Below are 16,405 nucleotides of genomic sequence, written 5' to 3' on the forward strand. Positions count from 1 at the left end.
TTTCTTTTTGCTTATGTGGTGCTGAGGAATCGAACCCAGGGCCTCAGGCATGCAAGGCAAGCGCTCTACCACTGAGCCACCTTCCCAGCCCCCCAGCCACCTTTTAATGGCTAGGTTTGTTCACAAGGGGAAAGAAACAAGATTTAATCAAGTATGTGAAAACAGACGAAGACCTGAAGGCCTAGGTGCTTAGACAGTGGCACCATGCCTTGCAAATATGTAGGACTCACACTGGGCCAAGACTTTGGGAATTCCAAAGGAAAGAAGAAACAAATAGGGTGACAATTTAGGATGGATTAACTGGTAGGATGACCAGTTACCCAGCTTATTCCTCTGTGTCTGGATAGCCTCTTTCCCATATTAAAATCCTGAAAGTATTCATGTGCTATTGTTAAAAGGGAACCCAGCTCCCCTACAAATGTGTATTATCCCAAATAAACTAAGAGGACTTTAAACAAAAAGGAAAAAAAATGAAGTGTGATTTCTCAGTCAGTGTGGATGGAAAAAGTTATTTTGGGACTGAGAAGTCATTCCTTCCTAAATACTGCTCCTGGGAACAGTTCCCTTAAGCAGTTCTTGCTTGTTTTTGCATCTTTCTTTCAACACTACTTAAATTAATTCTCATCTAATTTTTAAATGTTTCTTCACTTTTCCTTCTCTCAAGTTTCCTAAACTCTGTTGAGGTCAGGGATGAGATATGTAGAGCTTCTGTGATTCAGAGGTCCTGGAAAAACCAGTGCAATTCATTTCTGTTTACAGTCAGTCCCATTTTAGTTCACGTCAACATCCATATAATGTGAGGCTTTCTCCTTCAACACAACGGGGTCTTTCCCATGTGAGGCCTGATGCAGCGATAACTAGCAACGGCAGGTAGATGGTGTGGCTTGTTCACAGCATCCATCATAAGGACCTGCAGAAACTGTGGCTGGGGGTGAAGAAGTACCCAGAAGTTGAAGAAACCCAGATCAGTCAAAACCTAACATATTCCTGCCTCAGGTACCCCATTCTTTTTTTTTTCTTTTTTTTTTTTGTCGGTTGTGGGGTTTGAACTCTGGGCCTGGGCGCTGTCCCTCAGCTCTTTAGCTCACTTGAGCCACAGCGCCACTTCAGGTTTTCTGGTGGTTTATTGGAGATAAGAGACTCATGGACTTTTCCTCCTCAGGCTGGCTTTGAACCATGATCCTCAGATCTCAGCCTCCTGAGTAGCTAGGATTACAGGCGTGAGCCACCAGTGCCTGACTTTTTTTTTTTTTTAATGACAACCTTCAGCCATGGTGTTTATTCACTTTGGACTGAACTGCAATACAATTCACTCATTTCCAACCATGCCTCAAACTTGGCATACCCCTGGGGAAAAAACCCATAACCCAGCCATCTGGGTTGGATAAAAGAGGGAATGATTTCTCACATTTTGTTCCTCTTCGTTTTAAAGGGGAGGATCATTATGAAATAACCAAATTATTGCATAATAGTAATGAAACAAAAAAATACCTTTAGTTCTATACCATTTCTCAGGAAATCTGTATCAGAGGATCTCTGCGTCCTGTCTGAAATGTGTAAAATGAATGTTTTGGGTGAATTGGCTTGACTGAGTAACTAATAATGGTTAGAAAATAAAGTTCTCCTTGGGTGGTCTGAAATTCAGCACTGTTTATTTCTTTTAGACTCAGCAAAGTTTTTTATTTCCCCCAGTGAAGCATATTTTAACATTTTATGCTCTGGATTTACTTAGTGTGGTTGTAATTGAAATCATTAGGTGCTTGTGATTTTTTCATTTTTTTTCTTAAAAACCATCATTAATAGCTTTGTGCCTTAAAAAATCTATAAATGAGACAAGTTGGAAAGTTTCTAAATATCTAGACTTTGAAAACAATTTTGACAAGACTATTTTGTGCTGTAAACGGCTACTTGAAGTTCAGTGTTAGCTCATTTGAATCTTGTATCAATAAGTCCTTTAAGATGTAAGAAATAGTCATTTTTAACATTCATTTATCTATTCATTTTTTTATTTCATTTATTTATTTTTGTGCCAGTCCTGGAGCTTGAACTCAAGGTCTGTGCACTGTCCCTGAACTTTTTTGCTCAAGGATACCACACTACCGCTTGAACACAGTTCCACTTCCAGCTTTTTGGAGTTAAGAGTTTCAGGGACTATACTGTACAAGCAGACTTCGAATCATGATCCTCAGATCTTTACATGCTGAGTAGCTAGGATTACAGACATGAGCCACCAGGGACCAGCTTAAGAAATAGTTCTTAAGTTTAAAACTAGGCTAGTTCAGTAAGCCAGTTTCTCTATGTTTGCTCCACCAAGCATAGGCTGCTAGGCACTGGGAAGGTGAGGATGAACAAAGACAATTTAAATCCCTGTTGGTTGTTTAAGCTGAAAGGCAGAGGCAGGTGTTACATAAACCAACCCACAGATATGCTACAAATGAAAATTATAATGTATCCAGCTTTATGTATGACCTTTAGAGGGAGATAGAATAATTAGGAAAGGATTCCCATTAGAAGTCAGGAAATTTCATTTGTAGAAAGCAGTAAATAATACATAATGTGTATTATAATCTGTAATAGAGTATTGGTAATTGTATATGAGATCAAACATTGTGCTATAACTGCCTATACTCATTCTTTTATGTGTCGTTGTCTTATATTCAACCCCCACCAATGAAAGATTCTTGGAGACAGGAACATCTTGACATAATAGTGTATGACTCATGTCAAAGGCTTTGTTCATAATAGGCCATAAGTAATATCTATCAAATTAAGGTATCACTTTAATTCTTCTTTTTATCATATAACTATAAATGTACAATAGTTATATCATTTAACATGTTGCTGTCATGGCTATTATACTTATCATAGCATAATAAGTTATATGGAAGAATAAAGAAAATACTTTTTTGCCAGATGTCAATGGCTTACACCTGTAATCCTAGCGACTTGTGAGACTAAGAACAGGAGGATCACAGATCCGAAGACCCTTCCCAGCCTATCTGTCATCTAGGTTCATAGTAGACTATAAACAGGAAGATTATAGTTGCAGACACACCCAGGGAGAAAAGTCCATGAAGACCGTATCAGTAGAAAAAACTGGGCATGGGCTGGTAATGTAGCCTAGTGATAGAGTGATTACCTAGCATGCGTGAAGCCCTGGGTTCAATTCCTCAGTACCACATACTCAGAAAAGACTGGAGAAAGCTGGGCGCTGGTGGTTCACGCCTGTAATCCTAGCTACTCAGGAGGCTGAGATCTGAGAATCGAGGTTCAAAGCCAGCCCAGGCAGGAGAGACCGTGAGACTCCTATCTCCAATAAACCACCAGAAAACCGGAAGTGGCGCTGTAGCTCAAGTGGTAGAGCACTCGCCTTAAGCTGAAGAGCTGAGGGACAGCGCCCAGGCCCAGAGTTCAAGCCCCACGACGGACAAAAAAAAAGAAAAAGAAAAGACTGGAGAAGCTCCAGTGGCACAATCAGTTAGCATGCAATACCTATAAGAAAAGGCTGGAAGTGGCACTGTGGCTCAAGTGGTAGAATGCTAGCCTTGAGTAAAAGAAGCTCAGGGACAGTGCCTAGGCTCTGGGTTCAAGCCCCAGGACTGGCAAGAAAGAAAAGAGGAAAGAAGGAAGGAAAGAAAGAAAAGAAAAGACTAGGCATAGTAGATAGCATGCCTGTCATCCCAGATATGATCGAAATTGTAAAATAGGAAGATTGTGGTCCAGGCACACTCTGGACTCTACCTCAAAAATAACCAGCCCAAAGAAGAGCTTGGAGGAATAGGGCTCAGTGGTAGAGTGCCAATTTAGCAATCATAATGCTTTGAGTTCTAACTCCAGAGAAAAAACTTCTATAAGAAGAATACTGGGCTGGGAAGGTGGCTCAGTGGTAGAGTGCTTGCCTTGCATGCCTGAGGCCCTGGGTTCGATTCCTCAGCACCACATAAGCAAAAAGGAAAAAAAAAAAAAAAAGCCAGAAGTGGCACTGCTGCTCAAGTGGTAGAACGCTAGCCTTGAGCTGAAGAGCTGAGGGACGGCACCCAGGCCCAGAGTTCAGGCCCCAGGACCCGACCCAAAAGAAAAAAAAAAAAAAGATTACTACTTTGGTGGCTGGAGGCAATTGGTAGAACTTTAGGCAATGAGCAAAAAGTGGCAAATACCAAGTTCAAGCCCTGGTCTCAGACCTAAATAAAAGAAGAAAAGGAAAATACTTTTTAATTGATGTGCCAATTACTCGTGACTATGACAAAAAAAAATTTATACCAATGTGTTTATCATAACTAGAACATGGCATCTCCCTGTGTACTAAGGGCCTGTGTATTGCTCTCAGTTTCTGTATAGCAATCAAGAGGGTTGTTTTATTATTGTAGCCTACAATTCATTTGCTTTGTTTATTCTAGAATCTTCACAAAAATTTTGTCTGGGAATATAAAATATAAAAACTTGCTTTGCTTGAAAAATGTGAAAGCATCATAAAATGAGGTCAACTTTTCTTTTGGCATCAGGCTATGTAAATGCGCTCCTATTAAGTGGAGCATGGTCTTTAGATAGTAAATTTAGCCTATGGGTACATTCATTTCACTGTATTCACTTAGGTTTTAAATATCCTCATTCCTTAGGGAGAGTAAAGCTAAGAACTCCATCACATGACTGTCTGGATCTCTGAAATGCTAAGGCTTTATGAAAGCCTTATGGATTTTGAATAATAATAAAGCAAGTGCTGGCTTGTTAAGTAGGATAATCTGATCCATGCACTATATAAACTGGAATGTAATTTTAGATTGTATGGTTTTATATCACAGATGACTCCATAATCTTCAAAAGACATTGCCTAATTATAAGAGGATATTTCCTTGAAAAAGAAATTCTATTTGAAATATGACTGAAGATTCTATATGAGGACTTTATTTACAAATTAATATATGTCACATTTCTGTAGTCATGGGAAATTGAATGCATAAAGTGCTCCAAAATTGAACATGACTGTCACTTCATTTGACCACATTAACAACAAGTTTCTTACTGAATTATTAGGAAAGATGGAAATTTACAATCTGGCTTATAAAGTTCACTCAGTTCCTTAATTTTTATTTTTTATTTTATTTTATTTTTTTAATCAGTCATGGGGCTTGAACTCTGGGTGTGGGTGCTGTCCCTCAGCTCTTCAGCTCCAGGCTAGCACTCTACCACTTGAGCCACAGCGCCACTTCTGGTTTTCTGGTGATTAATTAGAAATAAGAGTCTCACAGACTTTCCTGCCAGGGCTGGCTTTGAACCGTGATCCTCAGATCTTAGCCTCCTGAGTAGCTAGGTTACAGGTGTGAGCCACTGGCACTGGCCTAGTTCCTTAGTTCTTTTAATAAATATTTTTGAACCTCTTCTTGGTGCCAGGTCTTGTAGGCATTAGGCAAATTCTTGGGGAAGAAAAGCAAGCCAAGTAAGCAGACTAGCTCAAGGAGCAACATTGTCATACACTCTTCCCTCTTGACATATTTACTGTTGAACTTTGGTGATATCATTGGACTCTCATTCAGAATATATTTACTTCAAATTTTATGCATGGTCCTGACAAGCTTATTTGTCTGATTCCTTGACTTGTTGAAATTAGGAGGGGATCGCTGCTGGAGTCACAGATATTGCCAGTACAGATCATAGCTAACAAATTCACAAAGTCAGGAGCCATACTTCCCAAGGGAATCACAATAATAATCTACAGCAGTGTTCCCCTGGCTCTGTCCCAGTCCGCTGCATGAGAACATCATTCCTCCTACCCTCCTCCTGCTTCCCACATACCTCTGAGAGTCCCCGAAGGATAGCTCAGTAAGTGTTTCTGAAAATAGCCCTCTTCTTCAGTTCCCCATCCTCGTGGAGTTCTCACAGGTCACCAAGTAGGGCTTTAGCTGTGTCCCAGATGACTTTCTAGCACTGTGATCAAGGCCTATCAAATTCTGGAGCCATGCTACAATTCTAGAAAGGCCTCGCCCTCTCAGTTCCCACAGATAAGTACAGTGTGACCTTGATCATTGGGGGTGGGAGGGATCTAAAACACTTTGATCGTAATATGCAATAATAATATAGTGACCAAAGGAATATAAAATGTAAGACTCTCACATAGCAGACCAGCCTGAGGCAAGGAATTCATTTCAGCAAGGAAGCTCTCTCCTGCAATTATTGAAGAACTCAGGCTCTGGCCTCCTTCAATATAGCTTCCTCCAAGGCTCTTCTGCTTCCTGCCAGCCAAGCTATCAGGAAGAAGAGGAGACAATGTGCAGGAGGCACATTCACTGCTCACAAGCTTCAGCTCACATTGTCAGTGAGAACTCAACACATGGCCCCACCCCCCTGCAAAGGGGACCTGACTGATCCACTTGCTAGCACACTCTGCCCTATGCCTCTTTTAGGAAAGGAGGTTGTCATATCCATGCCTCTCCTGTGTCTGTGTCCTGGACCTCTCTTTTCAGCCCTTGCTCTAACACCTAGAGCAGGCAAGAGCATCACTGGTCACAGAGTCTGTTCCAGACCTTCCTCGGGTGGCTCCTTTTCTCATCCATAAAAACAACTTTGCTGAACTTTCTCTGGTTTTCTCAAATCCACTCCCTTTCCCACCCATGCCCAGCCAGAACAGAACAGCTGTCATTCTGCAGAGTGGAGATGGAGGTTCCCACTGCCTGGGAGACTCCACCTCTAACTAGCCCAACTGGAGCCATGGCTCAAGTAGTAGAGTGGTAGAGTGCCAGTGAACATGAAAGCTGAGTAGGTGCCAAGTCCCTGAGTTTACACTCCATTACCAGCCCATTAAAAAAAGAAGAAGAAGAAGATCTTTGTTCCAGTTAAGAAAAGTATTTCCTATTTTTCCATTCTTTGATTTAGATTCATGTTATATCAGGCCTCAGAGATATGTTAGGCTTTGACTCTTTTGTATACCAGGACTCTTGATGTAGTGATATAAGGGACTCAAATATAAAACACGATGAAAACCAAACCATCATTTCCCACATTTGACCCAACATACTGCATGTCTACAAACACATATGTATTTATATGGATGTATTCAGAGTTGTCAATAATTTTAGTCAATTGTTCCATGAGTATTATTATGATTTCCAGGTTCGCTGGATGATGTACTGGATTGTTTTTGCGCTCTACACTGTGATTGAAACGGTGGCTGATCAAACAGTCGCTTGGTAAGTTTTACTGTTTGGAAGGGGCCAGACTACAGATTTCATGATCAGGTATCCTAGCTCTTAACCTCATCTGGCTATTAACTAAGTTATTTAATTATCTAGCATCTGGGTGTCTTTCTCTGCTTTTCCACAGGACCATTACTTTTCTGTAGCTCCCCTCAAGTGAAGGCAGATCACTCCCCACATGTCACTCCCTTCAAACCTCCTACTCTCTTCCCCCCAGCATCTTGGAATAGAGAAAGTTGGTTATCATAATCCATTTTCTACATTGATGACTTCAGACTGTTTTCCTTGATCACTTCCTGAATGACTCCTCTCTCTGAAGCTATAGCATCTGCTTTTAGCACTTCTTCTCCATCCTTAAAACTCATCTATGAACCTTTAGACTGCACGTCATCGTCCACGTGGGCACCCACTCAACACCAGCTTCTTGGCTCCTCTGTTCCAAATAGCATGAGGTGACACGAAAGCAGATTTATTTCCTCATGGCTTTAACATTTTACTGAGGAACAGTACTTAACAGAACAACTTGAATCTTCTCATGCCATATTTTTGTACTGCCTCTATCTAAATCCTGCCAACAACTTGGAGAAATCCCTTTTTAAAATATTCAAGCTGTTGGGTGCTGGTAGCTACTCCTATAATCCTATAGCTGCACAGGAGGCTGAGATCTGGAATCTCAGTTCAGAGCCATCCTGGGCTACAAATCTATGAGACTCATCTTCCGGTTAGCCAGAAAAAGCTGTAACTGAGGCATAGTTCAAGGTGTAAAGTGCCTACCTTAAGCAGAAAAAAAAATCAAATGTGAAGCCTTGAGTTCAAGACCCAGTACCAATCCCTAACTCCTCCAAAAAAAATAGCTTTGTATTTTCAACTTTCATGCATCATAAATTCAGCCTACATTAACTGTATAATAGCTCTTCTTTGCATCTTTATCTGGGCTATTCAATGCTGCCAAAAATATCATCCCACAGAGTTCATAATCACCAACGTGAACCTTACCATTCCTTGTTCCTACTTTGAGAGTCAGTTACTCCTTTCATTCCATCGCTTGTCCATTTCATACCCTTGTAGTTCTTTCCTGTAGGTATTGATCTTTCCTGTAGATACTGATGGCCCACACCTAATCAAAGCTATTCAGGAGGCTGAAATCTAAGAATTGTGGTTCAAAGCTAGGCCTAGAAGGAAAGTCCATGAGACCCTTATCTCCAGTTAACCACCTGAAAACTGGAAGTGGAGCTGTGGCTCAAAGTGGTAAAGCACTAACCTTGAGCATAAATGCTCAGTGACAACACCCTACAAGCCCTATGACTGACTAAATAAATAAATAAAATATCTTTCCCTATGGAATTGTAACCACTTTATACAGCTATAACTACCTAATAATTAATTAATTAATTATCTTTCCCATAGCCCTCATAATCTTATAGCACATTATGTCAAATTGAATTTGCTAGGGGGAAAAAATGGTATCAGTCTTAAACATATCTTTTCTTTTTCTTTTTTTTTTTGCGGGGGGAGGGGGGAAGGGGTGCCAGTCCTGGGGTTTAAACTCAGAGCCTGAGCACTGTCCCTGACCTTTTGCTCAAGGCTCTACCACTCTACCGCTTGAGCCACAGTACACTCTGGCTTTTTCTGTTTAGGTGGTACTGAGGAATCCAACCCAGGGCTTCATGCATGTAGAAAAGCCCTCTACTACTAAGCCACATTCCCAGCCCCAGTCTTAAACATTTCTAACAACCTGCCCTTATTTATGAATTTCTCCCTGTCTGCATCTATGTTTGTGTGGGAGGTTGAACCTACCGCCACCTCCATATTAAGTGTACACACTCCAAACCCCCATCTTTCTTTTTTGATTTGAAATACATTTTCTTCACTCTATCACAAAGCTATTCATTTACTTGTTTTTGACCTACAGATTTGAGATAATCTTTTTCTGTTTGTTTTTAACTAGCAAAACACTCCAAATCATTCTAAGTGTCATAAGTGTTAACGTTCTTTTTCTTTATGTCTTCTCATTTCTTCTGATTTCAAATGTAGCCTGTGTAAACTATTAGAAAGTGTGGGAAATGTTGAACACAAATGCTAGAAGGCCACAAAGCAGAGATGCTTTGTTGATGGTACCCATAGTCACCCCTATACCACATGCTACCTGTCTGACATACCACCACCCTTGCTCAGAGTATCCTGTATCTTAGTGTCTTGGTGGGCCACAAGATGCTGATATACTCAAAGTATATTCATTAACATTTAGTATGACAACAAAATAGCCCTGAAACACAGTAGTTTAGAACAACAAACATTTATTTCTTGCACAGCCTGTGGGTAAATGGTTAGCTACAGCTTTGTGGGACTTGGCTCAGCTTTAAGTCTCCTTTCAGGACCTAAGCTGAGGAAGCAGCTGTTCCCATGACAGAAGGCAAAAGCTTAAAGCAAAAGGTTGAAAGAAATGGGGTGAGAGAGTCAAAGGCCATTCCTAGCTTCCATTTGTGTGTGACATATGTCACATTCACATTCTGTTAGCAAAGCAAATCATGTGGCTAAGCCTGTCTGGTTGGGCAATGTCCTTGGCCTGCAGGAAAGCACTGCAAAGTCACATGGAAAATGGTATAGCTGTTTAACCCTAATTCCAACTCTACTGTACTCGTGGTTCCCTTCACCCCTTCACTTGCAAGTAGAATTTGTAATTCCAGCCAAGTCAAAATGGAAGTTTCCCTTAGTGGTAGAGTGCTTGCCTGGTACTCATGAAGCCTTGGGTTCAATTCCTCAGTACCACATAAACAAACAACAACAACAAAAAAAAGCTAGAAGGGGCACTGTGGCTCAAGTGCAAAAGTGCTAGCCTAGAGCAAAAGAAGCTCCCAGACAGTGCCCTGGCCCAGTTCAAGCCCCAGGACTGGCAAAAAAAAAAAAAAAGAAAGTAGAATTTTCCCAGCCAAAGGAGATATACATATTTGAGTGGTACACATTGGTTATATGCTGATGTTTGGAGGTATTCTCATGTACTTCTATAGAAGTTTGGCTCTGTAGACAGGGTGGGTGTACTACCAGAGCTAAATGCTGTTAATGCCCTCCCTGAACTGCCACGGTCAGTTTGGCAGCTTTCCTGTGCTTCTTGCATCAGAGGAATCTCGTAAATGAAGGTGTGAATCTCTGCAGGGATCAATTTACTGTATAATTTACTCAACTATAGTTTTGTTTTAATGAATTGGTCAATTCCATTTTGGTTGTTTCTCTGATCACTAACTTTTCCATGTGCAAACTTAACATAGTGACTAAACTTTTTAAAATGTTTATGATTTCCACATAGTTTGTGATTTCATTTTTCGCTAGCAGATTTTTCTCCTAATTTTTTTTCTTACTAGGTTTCCCTTGTACTATGAGCTGAAGATCGCCTTTGTCATATGGCTGCTCTCTCCCTATACCAAAGGAGCAAGTTTAATATATAGAAAATTCCTTCATCCACTTCTTTCTTCAAAGGAAAGAGTAAGTATATGTTATTTCCAGGCTGGGAATATATCTTAGTGGTAGAGTGCTTGCCTAGCATGCATGGAGACCTAGGTTCAATTCCTCAGTCCCATATAAACAGAAACCAGAAGTGGTGCTGTGGCTTAAGTGGTAGAGTGTTAGCCTTGAGCAAAAGCTCAGGGACAGTGCCCAGGCCCAGGGTTCAAGCTCCAGGACTGGCACAAAAAAAAAAAAAAAAGTGTACGTATCTGTGTGTGTGTGTGTGTGTGTGTGTATACATACATACATACATATATATGAATATATACACATATACATAGAATATACATATTTGTAAGCTGAAGAGAAAGCCCTATTATTGTGGGGGGAGCACTTCATAACACTATTTCTAAATAAAATTGACATCTACCATCATTTGCTTTTGCTTTCCCAGGAAATTGATGATTATATCGTGCAGGCAAAGGAGCGAGGCTATGAGACCATGGTGAACTTCGGACGGCAAGGTTTAAACTTGGCAGCTACTGCTGCTGTCACTGCTGCAGTGAAGGTAAATTCTTCATCTGCCTTTTTTTTTTTCCGAAGTCACATTGTCAACAGATAAGGAAAGGTGGCTTTTTAAGCCGAACCTGTAATCCTAGCTTCTCAGGAGGCTGAGATCTGAGGATTGTGATTCAAAGCCAGCCCAGGCAGGAAAGTCCATGAAACTCTCATCTCCAATAAACCACCAGAAAACTGGAAGTGGAGCGGTAGCTCAACTGGTCTAGCGTGCTCACCTTGAGCTGAAGAGCTGAGGGACCGTGCTCAGGCCCAGAGTTCAAGCCCCATGATGGACAAAAAAGAAAAAGGTGGCTTTTATTTTCTGAAGCAGTGGCAGAATTTTGGTTTGTTTCATGTAATCCTATAAAGAACAAATAGAGAACTTTAAAGAAACTTTAACACTTTGTTTTCTATAGTTATATTTTGAAACTCTTAATTGATTAAAATATGCGAGGTAGTTAATCAACATGACATATCTGAAAATGTCATTTTGTGCCAAATTTCCAAATTTTTAATTTTGAGACTGTTTGACTAAATCACCTTAAGTAAAGATGACCATTCTTCTTTCTCTGTCTTTGCTCTCTCTCTCTCTCTCTCTCTCTCTCTCTCTCTCTCTCTCCATGCAATATCTTGGTAGGATTTCTGGCTTACTTCTGCATCTCTACTTCAATCAATTTGAGGTAACTAATTATTCAAAATAAGGCATGAAAAAATTCTTAAAACTTGGAATTTTAGCGAGTAAATTACTAATGTCATTTGCTGTGTTTGCAAGCCAAGCTATCAAATGAATGTCTTCTGTGAAAATTTGCATTATGGCTTTTGGATTTCTTTGCATGTAGTAATTGGTGTGGTTTATTTTAAATACCATAGCATACCATAGCATAACTGCTTTTAGTATGTGGGATATGGAAAGAAAACAGGTTTCATATCCAGAAAGGGCTGACTGTGACTGTCTAAGTAACTGTAGACAGTTTACTTTCTGAGTTCCTTAGTTAGTTCATGTATAAAGTAGGGTAATATGCTTATCTGTGAGAGTATATATAATAACATGGTACTTGTCTCTGTATAGTAGAAATCCATTAAACTTTGATATTATGCATACTATTTAACTTCAAGTAAAAAGTTTGAGTTTACTCTTAAGGACAGTGAGTAGTATTCTGCTTTTAAATTAGGTTCTTTTAGTTGTCCCAAATTAAATTACAGTGCTAAAAATTGGTGATTTTATATAATTAAAATAGTGAAGGAATGTAAAATGAGGGCACTTTCATTTTTTGGAGAGACCATTGGGTCAATTAGCAAAGTTAATATAATTCATAGGATGAAAAATTCAAATTTCATACCTGGCAAGGTGTAGTGAGGACTAAATGGAAGTGTATGAATCACACAGTGTTCTATATTATATATGCATGATAATCATATTAGTAATGATTACTTAGAACATAGTAATATAATGTAATATACTATAATTTTCCTGTTAGCTTGCTTTCAAAAGGTTTTCTTTTATTAAGATAGACTAGTAAATGAGCACTGAAACAGCAACATTTTCAACTTACAGGATTATTTTCATTTTAGAAGTCCATTTGCATGTTATTTCTTGCTTAATAGAAATGCATTCCTGATTTCTGTGTTGCTAAAATAGATCATCCAGGAGATCCAACATTCAACAACCAGGATTTCTAAAAGGAAAGACATGTACAATCATTCAAATAAAAAGAAATTATGTAGATAATATTATAGAATGGAAGGACATGAGTCTTCAGTACAAGGTCCACAAAGTACTCAGTACAGTGAATGAAGAGAATGACTAACTGTAAGCAACATCATTAGGTATCCAGAACACCAAAGATAAGAAGCAAATTCTTAAGGATAACCAAAAGCATATGACATCCAAAGAATCTAGAATCAGGATGGTAATTAAATTCTAGATAGTGACCAGGGAAGCTTGAAGACAACGTAGTGCCATCCATCATGCCATCATGATATTCTTGTTTGGTTTCTATAATGGTAAGGTCTGATTTGGGGATATATAATTTTAATCCTACACAATATAAAATTTGCCTAAGGTATATCCTTTGTCAGGCAAATCTGTTCTGCAAAAGCTAGAAAACAAGCCACAAAAAAAAAAAGGTAACCCCAGGATTGGGAAAACAGATTAGCCAACACAGAAGGAAGGTGATCGGATCCCCTAAAGGTGATAGGGTCCCCTAAAGGGTGCTGTGCAGCAAGTCCAGAGCACAAATTGCTCTGGGACAAAGTGTGGAGCTAAGAGAATATAATATGATTAATGCTACACAGTGATAATTAACCCAGTAAGAGCACAGGATGTGACCAATCAGAGGACTCATAACACAGACAGCTAGTACCTATAACAGGTGCATATTTGCCCCAATCACCATGAATAATGTGTTGGATGCTATGTAAAACAGAGTAGATAGCTAAACAAGTGAAAATTTTTAAAAAGGGCTTGACTATTAACTCTGGGGGAAAAAAAGTTTTATAAAAAAAGAAAATAATGGAGCCTGACTCAGCCCAGCAGTGAACAGCATTTGCATTGTAATAATTAGAATACAAACTAAAGATTTAACAACTGTGATTTTGCTATATTGGAGCATGAGAGAAAAGGAAGTGGAAGGGAACTAAAATCCTTGTCTGACAGGAAGGGAAAATGGGTTAAACTGGCTCCATTTGCAGTGGAGTGAGTCTAGAGACTCACTTACAGTTTTTCATGTTATAAAATTTATTGTTGCCAGGTGCCAGTGACTCATGCCAGTAATATTAGCTACTGAGATCTGGGGATTGTGGTTCAAAACTAGCCAGAGCTGGATGCCCATAGCTCATACCTGCAATCCTAGCTACTCAACAGGCTGAGATCTGAAGATTGTGGTTCAAAGCCAGCCCAGGCAGGAAAGTCTCGAAGACTTTTTTTCTACAACTACCAAAAGAAAAAAGCCAAAAGTAGAGCTGTGGCTCAATTGGTAAAGTGCCAGCCTTGAGCAAAAAAGCTCAGGAACAGAGCCCAAGCCCTAAGTTCAAGCCCCAGGATTGGCACAAAACAAACAAACCAACCATATACATACATACATACATACGTAATTTGATTTTACAAATCAAGTAAATGTGTTTATTTTCTCCCCAATTAGGATGTTTTAAATTTGTCCTCCAGTGAAAGTGCTGGGAAGGCAGCCATGAAGAGGATAGATGGCTGCCTGCTCACCGACACTGTCTAGCTGTCACTAATGTCTGTATTCACTAGCTGGAAATGTTAAGCTATCTTTGGTTGCACTCCGTCATTACATGAAACATCACCTCACAGAAATAAGTTTCTGTAAAATTACTATGAAAGTAACCCTATATCTATCTCTACCATGTTGTCCTTTGTGATTCATTGTTTTAGATATTATTTATGTCTTAAAATCACTTCACTGGTTCCATAGGCCAGAGTGGAAAGCCATCAGTTACTATTAAAAAGCAAGTAGAAACACCTACCCCATAATTGAAATTTCTTTTAGAGCTCTCCCCACTTGTAATGTTGTGACTCTTTCAACAAATTCTCTAGATATGAGGCAACTTTACCATTCTCATGATCAGCACAGGAACATTGGCCATTCCGCCTTGGAATCTATTTTATTCATTAGAAATGCTCACTAAATATGCTCAGCACTGCATAACATTGACACCATTTGCCTCTCAAGTTATATAGCACTTATTTTTAAAAAGCCAAAATTAGTTTCATCTCTGGAGATGTCAAAAACAGGTATTGTCATAGAAGTATCACTGAAATAGACACGTCCTGAGTTGAAACTCAAACAGGAAGTAGGTCAGTTTTAAGGAAAAACTGCAAGAAAGTCAATAATAAGACTTACTTAAAATTCTTACCATATGTAAGAATATCTGTCAGTCTAAAAAAAAAATCTTGAACTCTTTGTATGACCTTTAGAGAACAATAGTACCTCTGACTAGATTTCCCAGGTTGAACCACCTGAGCATGTTAAAGATGAAAACAGGAATGTAATCAGAACATTTATTACACCGTAAAGCAATTTTCTGAAAATATTGCTCGGTTCCATGACCTCATTACCAGGCATCTGTTCGCAAAGTCGGTGTACAAGTTTATTTTGGCTGAGCAAAGCACAAATATGTGAAGGACCTTCAAGGATTTTGCTGAGAATGTTCAACGTCCATGGCTTTTCACAGAGAAATGCAGATGTCTTATATAGATGAGCAGCATTACTACCTGTGAAAGACAGGTGAAAATATTTCTGAATTTTCTCTAGGAGCCTTTCCTTAATGAATTATTCGGTGAATTTTTAAAAAAAAACACAGAAATTAGAGCTTCACCCATAAAGCTGCTGAATCTAATTGACTTTAAATGATTATCATTACATCAAGAATCCTTGACATCTTCCCTCTGTTTTAATGGCTTTCTGTTTGTGAAAGGATTTGAGAATATGCCACTAGGAAATATCATCCTCCGAAAAAGATAGCATTCGTCTAGACAACAGAAAAGAAAACTAAACTATTTTCCCTACAATCAAGAAGAACAGATTGGTATAATGAGCATTGGCTTGTAGAGCATTGAATTTACTTTTTTTTTTAGTTTTGGTTTTGTCACTAATTAGCCATAAAATTTTCAGAAAATCATCCACATTGATCTAAATACCAATTTTACTACCTCTGGCACAGTGTTTCTCAACTGGAGTGACTTTTGTGCCCCACTACTCCCATTACCAAGGGACATTTTGGGTTGCCACTGATAGCTATTGAGTAGAGGCACAGAGGCCACTTGATATTCTAGAAGCAAAGGACAATTCCCACCTCAAAACAACTGTCCAGCCCAAAGAAGCAATAACCTTAAGGTTGAGAAAGCCTGTATTAATAATGTAACGAGTCATAAAAACCCAAAGGAGATATACATAAGCATATCTTATAGTTTAGGGAGTGATTATAAAAAATTCTTATTTCCTTTTTAAAGCTTGTTTTCACTGGATGCCTTTGGCTCATGTCTCTAAGAACTCAGAATAATGCCCAAGGCCTGAGTTCAAACCCCAGGATACACACATACACACACACCACACACACACACAGAGGGAAAAAAGTTTCTATGTTGATGCATATATTCCATCTGTCTTAATATTCCAGTGTGAGCTGGGCAGAGGTGTCTTACACCTGTAATACTAACTACTCAGGAGGCTGAGATCTGAAAATCTCAGTTCAGAGCT

The 16,405-nt window shown here is 39.3% G+C and overlaps 1 protein-coding gene across 1 annotated transcript in view; it reads left to right on the top strand.

Annotated features, from left to right (window-relative positions):
- The window catches only part of Reep3 (receptor accessory protein 3), a 72,126-nt gene that overhangs the window by 39,026 nt on the left and 16,695 nt on the right, over window positions 1-16,405 (top strand). The window contains exons 3-5 of the mRNA XM_013017120.1: window positions 7,105-7,181; window positions 10,547-10,667; window positions 11,083-11,196. Coding sequence (XP_012872574.1) covers window positions 7,105-7,181; window positions 10,547-10,667; window positions 11,083-11,196 — 312 coding nt within the window. The remainder of the gene's footprint in view (window positions 1-7,104; window positions 7,182-10,546; window positions 10,668-11,082; window positions 11,197-16,405) is intronic.

This window comes from Dipodomys ordii, unplaced genomic scaffold, assembly GCF_000151885.1.
Source record: "Dipodomys ordii isolate 6190 unplaced genomic scaffold, Dord_2.0 Scaffold34, whole genome shotgun sequence".
In the NCBI taxonomy this organism is placed as follows: Eukaryota; Metazoa; Chordata; class Mammalia; order Rodentia; family Heteromyidae; genus Dipodomys; species Dipodomys ordii.